This window comes from Crocuta crocuta, unplaced genomic scaffold (genome assembly GCF_008692635.1).
Source record: "Crocuta crocuta isolate KB4526 unplaced genomic scaffold, BGI_CrCroc_1.0 scaffold77, whole genome shotgun sequence".
NCBI classification, from domain to species: Eukaryota; Metazoa; Chordata; class Mammalia; order Carnivora; family Hyaenidae; genus Crocuta; species Crocuta crocuta.
The window spans coordinates 500,284-509,033 of NW_027532172.1; the positions used below are offsets into that span (position 1 = coordinate 500,284).

The following is an 8,750-nucleotide window of genomic DNA, read 5'->3' on the forward strand; positions in this document are numbered from 1 at the left end:
TCTTGTAGACAGCAAATAGATGGATGTTTTTTTTTTTTTTTTTTTTTTAGCTTAAACTCTTACCATTTAACTTGGTCCTCACAGCTCTGGGGTGAGCACGTTCATCTCCCACGTGTGGACACGTATATGGGGTGATTGGCGGAGAGCCACACAGCGGATAGATTGCAGGTCCAGAGTTCAGCCTCCAACTGTCCTCAGAGCCACTTCATCCATCCACTGCCCTGATCTCTGGGTGGGTGTGTCCTGCACCAGGGCCAGGTCCTAGATCCCTGTGGCTCAGGGTTGACTCCACGTTCCCTGACCCCTCGTTCTGCCCTGTGGGACTGTTGCCCCCTAAGGGGAGGCGGCCTCCTCATCTGTGAAACGAAATAGGTACGCACAACATGACCTATTCCGGAGTGAAAAAACTTGAAAACCAAAGTTTTAGACTATGGCTTCAGGGATGAGGGAGAAGAAGGAAATAGTATCACTTTATAGTCAAGGCAAAAGAGTTACTTTTAAAAATAGCACCGGCAGCACCAGCAGCTACTAAGGCCCAGGCCTGCATGGGGAGCTGGTAGCCTGGCACCAGAGCCAGGGGCGACAGTGCCAGAGATGGCTCTGGGCCAGGCCCTGTGAGAACCGCAGTGTTTTGTGGGGTAAGATGAGGTTGCTGAGACCTGGGACACAGAACCTCTCTGGGGGGGCTTCTCTGGGGCAGGTGCGGTCTGGACAGAGACGGGGTGACATTCCTGCATGTGGAACTTTGGTCTCTGGCACCCCATACTAGCAGGTGACCCTGGAGGTGGGACAAGGCAACAAACGGGCCCAATGAGTGAAAAGCAGGTGGAGGTCACTTTCCGTGCAGGAGGCTAACGGGCCGATTTCGCCTTGGCCCCGCGCCCGGCTGTGCAGCCCAAACCTCAGACACGGGGTCCACGTATTCGCAAATCCAGAAAGGCCGATCCGGCTGTACCAAATTAGTAACGACTCTGAGACTGGTTTGTGCAAATGGTTTTTTTTTTTTATTTCCACATTTATATCACAAGTTGTCCACTTACTGGACCAAATAGCAAAGTTGCTCCCTTCTGTGTCCTGAGAACACAGAAGTCTAGGTACTGTACATTCACTAAGGCTCCTTGTTTTTGCAAATCGCGTTTATGACAAATAACCATAAGGCAAACGAATCTAAAGGAATGGTTATGAGTGTTTCCAGCGCACAGACAGGTCTCCTCTTGCCCAGCAGTACAGCTTACACACCAGTAGCACCCGCGGTGACTTTTGTGTTTTGGGGGGGAGGGGACTCTGGGAAGGTGAACTTTTCAAGACATGTGCAGGAAGGGGAAAATGAAAGGGGAGAAAGAAAGGAAACTTATTTGGCTGATGGTCACATGGAAGAGGGGGAGAAAATAAACTCCTAGAAAACTTAAATTTTTGCAGCATTTTTTTTTTCCAAAACTGGGTCTTAACCGAAACCAGATAAAGATGTGTGGTTGCCCATGGAGCGCAGGCCATAGTGGCCGGCCAGCGGGCCCGCTGCGGCTGACGAGCTGTGGCACCCTAACCGAGGTGCTGGCCAGCTGGGGGTGCAGAGAGACGCCCCGGAGCACGTACACCCAGTGCCTCACACACTCAGGGCCGAATTTGGAAAAGGAAAACGCCAACGGCTGAGCTGCGTGCTTCTGTCGCTGTGTTAAAAGGTGACCTCTCCCACAGGTTTTCTGTGCCTGCCTGCAACTGCGATCCCAGCCTGCAGGTGCTGGGAAGTGTCCACACCGCTTCCGGGGGTGGGGGACTGATGCTTTTTATAGCTGGTTCGCTATAGAGTTCTGAACTCACTTTGCCGGCCTTCCTTCCACACGGTCCTTCCTTTGCAATTTTGTTAGTAAACTGGTAGCAGCATTTCACAAAAGAAGGAGAATTTTGAGGGAAGGGCCAGGAGAGACCNCCAAGCGCTGTGCGGGGGCTGGGGGGGGGGACACGGACAGCCCACCCCCCGTGCCGACTGCAAGGTGGGGACGCACCGAGAGGCCGCCCGGCCGCTCAGTCCAAGCAGACATAAGGCAGAATGTTCAACCGCCCGTCGTCGCCGTGCGGGTCAAGCGATATGCACTGCGTCCAGTCATACCAGTTACCCTGTGTGTCCTGACACCCGTTCACCCCCGGCCACCGGCGGGCCTGGATTCGGTCCAGGTCGTCCTGCGTGACCTCGCGGCTCAGCCCCGGGAGGCCCGCAGGCGCCCCGGGNATGAAGTGGTGCGCGCCCGGGGTCTGCGCGCCTGACGACGAGAGCAGGCTGCTCTGCCGGCTCAGGTACGACTGGATGATCTCGTTGCGCGACAGCTCCTTCCAGTTCGTCTGTTCGAAAGGGCTCTGGAGGCTGGCCTTGGCCTCGGGCTTGTCCAGCTCTGTCCTGGGCTGCTCTGTGTGCGCCGGGCTATCAGCCCGCACTGGCTCTTTCTGGGTCAGAGGTTTGATCTGTCTGGTCATGGGGTCAAAGGTGAGCTTCCGCTCTTTTAACCGGACGGGCTTGACACCCGCCTCGGCCACCTGCCCATCCAAGTTCACCGTGTAGTCACGAGGCCGGTACCTCTTCTTCTTTTTGCTGTCCGAGCCACCAGACGAGGCAGCGTCGCTGTCCGCCTTGGAGGAGTCCGGGGAGAAGCCAGCCCGGGGCAGCAGGGGCTCAGCCGGCGGCAGCCCAGCTTTGCAGCCCTGCCCCACCGGCCGCTGGTGGCCCTCGGGCTGCTCCAGCCAGCGCACCGGGCTCTCAGCACTGGGCAGCAGCTCGAGCCGCCTCACGGGGGGCGTGGACGGCCGGGCCAGCGGAAGCGGCGACGGCACCTGCGTGGCATCGAGCGGCTGGGGCCGCGGAGAGGGGCTGGGCACGGAGCCCTTGGGCGCGTACGGGCTCCGCTGCCGGACAAAGGAGCCCTCGTGCCGCGAGTTCCGGGGACTGAAAGAGCAGCGAGGCGGCCCCTTGGGGTGGGGGGGGCCCGTTGTCTCGTCCGCCCGGTCCAGCTGCTGCAGCACCGCGACCTTGGTCTGCAAACAGGGCCCGGTGGGCTTGCCGAGGCCTGGGGAGCTGGTGTGCGGCCGCACCGCATTGACCGGGATCTTGCCACCATGCTTGTCATTCTCGCCGGGCTCCAGGCGGCCACCCTCAGGGCCCGAGTGCCCGCTGCTGTCCAGGGGGCCGGGAAAGCTCTCGGGGCTCNTGGTGCGCGGGCTCGATGAGCTTCTGCCAGCTCCGCAGCAGCTTCTTGGCCCGCTTGGCCAGCTCCTCGTTCTTCGTCTTCTTGCGGACGTCGTTGATGAGCTTCCCAAGTCGAGTTTCCTGCAACCAGAAGGAGATGGTGACAGGCTTCTGGGACAGGACGGCCCCTGCAAAAAGGGAGCCGAGCCAGAAACCCAGGCCCCCGGTCTTTGGATTAATCCCACTGAGCCTTCGGTCGTGGGATTCCTGGACACGGCGCCCAGGAGGACGCGGGGTCCTTTGTGACGTCTAACTTCTCAAATCAGGTCCTCAAACTTTAGGGGCCCGGGGCCACAAGTGGCACCTCAAAAGCACCATCCCGCCAGCTCCGGGCACCTGGAGACTGTGGACTATCAAGGCCAGTGCGAGAGCACCCTGCCAGGCAAGCTCTCCGGGTGAGAGCGCACTATGACAAGGGCAACAGCAGAGGGAGGGAGCCAGCCGGGTCGCTCACCTCCCAGCCGGCCCCACAGAGCACTGGATACCCCGTGCAGGAACGAGCCTCAGGCCCGGAACTAAGGCCACCCGGTTCCCACACTACCCAGGAGAAGACTTGGCTTCTGGCACAGCACAGGCTGGGGGATTGGGGGGATGCACCCCCTTACTCAACACTCGGAAGCCCTCAGGCTGGGGAAGCGCGGGCTCCTCCCGCCCTGCCCTTCCCAGTGTCAGGTCCTGGGGCCACTCACCTCCAGTGCCTCTTTGGTAATGGGGTATTTCTCCAGGCTGGAGATGACTTCCAACACCGCCACCATGTTCCGGATCTACAAAAGAAGAGCCACTTGTCAGACTTCTGCCCTTGTCCCTGTCCCAGCCCACTCTGGCCTCTGTCCCCAAGAGCCAGTGGACTCAGCAACATCAGAGCCCTCACCCCAGGCAGCCTCCTACCTGCTCCTGAGGCCAACACGGCACCCAGGGGTCACCCTCCTGTCTATCTCCTCTAGTGCCTGGTCATGCCCACCTGCCCAGGTGCCTGTCACAAAGCTGAGACTCGGGACAGTTATGAACCAGGATCTGCTCTTGCTACAGGAAATGTGCTCCACTCGGCCATCTCACGGGGGCCAGACCCTGAAGGTAAAATTTAGCAAAGAAAACCCCAAGCTGAAAAGATCCACACAGGCGTGTGCGGACCCACCTCCTCCCGTGCTCTTAGCTTTCCTCCACTGGACGGACACTGTGTTTTTTTACAGACTGAAGGTGTGCGGCAACCTTGTGTCGAGCAAGTCTATTGATGCCATTTTCCCAACAGTATTTGCTCACTTCGTGTCTCTGTGTCACAGTTTGGTAATTTTCGTATTTCAGACTTTTTCATTATTATTTTATTTGTTATGGTGATCTATGATCAGTGAATTATTTATTTTGAGAGAAACAGAGACAGTGCGAGTAGGGGAGGGGCAGAGAGAGAGGGAGAGAGGGAGAATCTCAAGCAGGCTCCCGGCTGCCACCGCAGACCCAGATGTGGGGCTTGAACTCATGAAACCGCAAGATCATGACCTGAGCTGAAACCAAGAGGCGGACGCTTAACCAACTGAGCCACCCAGGCACCCCTGTGATCAATGATTCTTGATGTTACTGCTGTACTTGTTTTGGGGTGCCACAGGGTGACACTGTGTGTGTTCTGCCTGCTCACTGGCCAGCCCTTCCCCATCTCTCTCTTCTCCTCGGGCCTCCCTGCTTCCCGAGACACAACAGTGTTGAAATTAAGCCAACTGATAATCCTACACTGGCCTCTAAGTGTTCAAGTGAGAGAGAGAGAGTAGCACATCTCTCACTTTAAATCAAAAGCTAGAAACGATTACACTAGAGGGGAAGGCATGCCGGAAACTGAAGACAGTCTGGAAGCTACTAGGCCTCTTGCGTCAGTTAGCCTGGTTGTGAAGGCAGAAGTTCTTGAAGGAAATTAAAGTGCTCCTTTAGTGAACAAACCGGAGCGATAAGAAGGCAAAGCTGTCTTACTGCTGATGTGGAGACAGTCTGAGGTCTGGATAGAAGATCAAACCACAACAACGGTCCCTGAAGCCGAAGCCTGGTGCACAGCAAGGCCCTAACTCTGTAATTCTATACAGGCTGCGAGGGGTGAGGAAGCTCCAAAGTGGCAGCAGGCAGAGGTTGGGTCATGAGGTTTAAGGAAAGACACCGTCTCCCCTAAGGCAGCAGCGCAAGGTGAGGCAGTGGGTCCAGGCGCAGAACTGCAGCAAGTGAACCTTCTGGCTGAGATCATTCACGAAGGTGGTTACAGTCTAAACAAGACTTTTTTTTTCTTTAAATATTTTTAGAAGTTTATTTATTCTGAGCACGAGTGGGGGAGGGTCAGGGAGAGCGAGGGGGAGAGAGAATCAGAAGCAGGCTCTGCGCGCTGTCAGTGTGGAGCCTGATGTGAGCTCAGTCTCATGAACTGTAATATCATGACCTAAGCCGAAATCAAGAATCCACCAGAACCGACCAAGTTAAATCACACATTCAGGCGCCCCAAAGCAACAGATTTTCAGTACAGACCAAGCAGCCTTCTATTGGCAGCAGATGCCATCCAGGACTTTCAGAGCTAAAGAGGAGAAGTCAGTGCCCGGCTTCAAAGGACAGGCGGGCTCTTGTTGGGGGCTAATTGAGCCAGTGACTAAGCGGAAGCCAGTACCCTTCTACCATCTGGAAAACCCCAGGGCCCTGAAGAGTAACGCTAAATCGACTCTGCTTGTGCTCTAGAAATGAAACAACAAAGCCTGGATGACAGCACATCTGCTTACAAATGGTTTACAGACTATCTTAAGCCCACTGTTGAAACTTACTGCTCAGAAAAAAAGATTTCTTTAAAAACATGACTGCTCACTGACACCACACCTAGTCAGCCACCAGCTCTGATGGGGATGTGCAAGGAGACTTGTGCTGTTTTCATGCCTGATGACAAAACATCCATCCTGCAGCCCGTGGATTAAGGAGTCATTTCAACTCTCAAGTCTCAGGAAGAAATACATTCTGTAAGCGGGCTGGATCTGGGCAAAGTAAACTGAAAACATTCCAAAAGGGATAACCATTCTAGATGCCATTAAGAACATCTGTGACTGATGGGAAGAGGTCAAAAATCAACACGAACAGGAGTTTGGAAGAAGTGGATCCCAACCTTCACGGAGGACGTTGTAGGTTCAAGACTTCAACTGCAGGTGTGGAGGAAACAGCAAGAGAACTAGACTCAGAAGCGGAGCCTGAAGACAGGCCTGCATGGCTGCGATCTCATGATAAAACTGAACGGAACAGGAGTTGCTTCCAATGAAAGAGGAAAAGAAGGTTTCTTGAGCCGCATCTACTCCTGGTGAAGAGGCTGTGAAGAGGGTTGGAATGACAGCACAGGGTTTAGAACGTCACGGAAACAGAGGACAGAGCGGCGACAGCGGGATCGAGAGGACTGACTCGGATTCTGAGAGCGGTCCCCCCGTGGGTAAAATGCCGTCAGACAGCATCACAGGCGGCAGAGAAGTCAACGTGAAAGGAAGACTCATTCGATGCAACCAACTTCACTGTTGTCTTACTTTAAGAAATTGCCATGGCCACCCCAGCCGTCAGCAACCACCCTGATCAGTCAGCAGCCGTCACCATGGAGGCAGGACTCCAGTGCCAGCAAAAAGTTTAAGACTTGCTGAAAACTGAGATGATGGTTAGCATTTTGGGGGGGGGCAATAAAGTATTTTTTTTAAGTTTTTAAAAAAAATTTTAATTTTGTTTTTAGAAAATGTTAAATGTTTATTTTTGAGAGAGTGAGTGGGGGAGGGGCAGATGGAGAGGGGAACAGAGGATCTGCAATGACCGCAGAGAGCCTGAGGTGGGGCTCGAACTCACGAACCATGAGATAATGACTTGAGCTGAAATCAGATGCTTAACTGACTGAGCCACCCAGGCGACCCCCCAAATTTTATTTATTTTGAGAGACAGCATGCACTTGCAGTCAAAGGTGCACAAGCTGGGGAGGGGCAGAGAAGAGGAGAGACAGAGAGAATCCCAAGGCTCCATTCTATCAGCGCAGAGCCTGACACAGGGCTCGACCCCACGAACCGTGAGAGCATGCCCTGAGCCGAAATCAAGAGTTGGGAAACAACCAACTGAGCCACCCAGGCACGCCAGCAATAAAGTATTTTTAATTAAGGTGTATACGTTGGTTTTCTTAGACGTAATATTATTGCACACTTAACAGACTACAATATGCTGTGAACATAACATTTACAGTAAAACCTTGGTTTGCAAGTTTAATTCCATCCCAGAAACATGCTTGTAATCCAAAGCACTCATGTATCAAAGTGAATTTCAAGAACCACTGGTTCAGCTGTGATCATGTGACACCCAGCATCACATACTACTTGTATTGCAAGACATCGTTCATTTCTCAAGTTACAGTTTATTAGAAATGTTTGCTCGTCTTGCAGAACGCTCACAGAACAAGTTACTCATAATCCAAGGTTTTACTGTATATGCACCGGAAACAGAACACCCTTTGCCTCCCTCTCCTGCGGCAGTAGCTTTGTCGGCGGTCTGGGGCCCACCCCACAGCACCTCCATGGCACGCTTGCACACAATCACCGGTCAATGTGGTTACATGAGCAAGACCTTTAGAGTTCATCGACGATACCAAAAAGTCACAAGGCGGGCAGAAGACATATGCCACGGTGCCCTGAGGATCTGCATCTGGAACACAGAGAGAACCTGGCCCCGGAAACATGAACAGGCACCGGGAGAAATGGGAGACTGCAGCACCCGTGCCCAGCTCTCACTGGAAGCCACAAGCCCTGCCCTGCAGACCCGCCCGCCCACCGGCATTAGTGGCATCTGACAGAACCAGGTAGTTCAGGGGCCCAGCCAAGCCCGGGGAGGGATGGGCTTTGTTTGGTGGCCTCCCGAGTGCAGATCTGACCCAGTCACTCCGTCCCTGCTCTCATACCATGTGCCTTCACACAGCACTGCTCTGTGGAACACAACCATCCCATGGGGAAGGTATTACACACAGGAGAAGGCACACAAAGGTGCGGGTCATGTAGTCAAATGTTATGACATCGAGGTCTTCCGAGAGACCAAGGAGCAGAATGAAAAACCCAAGAGCAACAGGAATGAGCCAGCGGTAGTTTCAGTGCATCAACACTACGAAACGCAGACCACGGGGAGTGAAGTCACAGAACACACAGACTGCAGGATTCCATGTACACCGAACATCAGAGCACACTCACAGATTAAATTTCAGATCTGTCAGACTTGGCCCCTGGCTGGCTCTGCTGGTGGAGCATGTGACTCTTGGTCTTGGGGTCATGAGTTCGAGCCCCATGGGCACAGAGCTAACTCAAAATATACATATATATAAAAGCAAAACCTCTTAAAGTCTTCTCAAAGAAACAGGAGAACATCTTTGCAACTTTGGGGTAGACAAAGATTCCTTAAGACCCCCAAAGCAGTAACTGCCCAAGAAAAAATACTGACAGGCCCTCCCAGTGAAGGCGGTGGCGCCGGAGAAGACCGGGAACTCTGGGCAGCTGCGGTTTCA

General features: G+C 54.0%; 1 protein-coding gene and 1 long non-coding RNA gene across 2 annotated transcripts in view; one reads left to right on the forward strand and one right to left on the reverse strand.

Annotated features, from left to right (window-relative positions):
• The window catches only part of LOC144242284 (uncharacterized), a 2,621-nt gene extending 1,211 nt beyond the window's left edge, over positions 1–1,410 (forward strand). Inside the window, exon 2 of the long non-coding RNA XR_013338320.1 lies at positions 51–1,410. This is a non-coding gene — a long non-coding RNA (uncharacterized LOC144242284). The remainder of the gene's footprint in view (positions 1–50) is intronic.
• Positions 1,411–1,933: 523 nt separating this feature from the next.
• Positions 1,934–8,750, reverse strand: part of MED26 (mediator complex subunit 26) — a 51,418-nt gene continuing 44,601 nt past the window's right edge. Inside the window, 3 exon segments of the mRNA XM_077777129.1 lie at positions 1,934–3,196; positions 3,198–3,316; positions 3,925–3,999. Of these exon segments, the coding sequence (XP_077633255.1) occupies positions 2,023–3,196; positions 3,198–3,316; positions 3,925–3,999 (1,368 nt within the window). The 3' untranslated portion in view covers positions 1,934–2,022.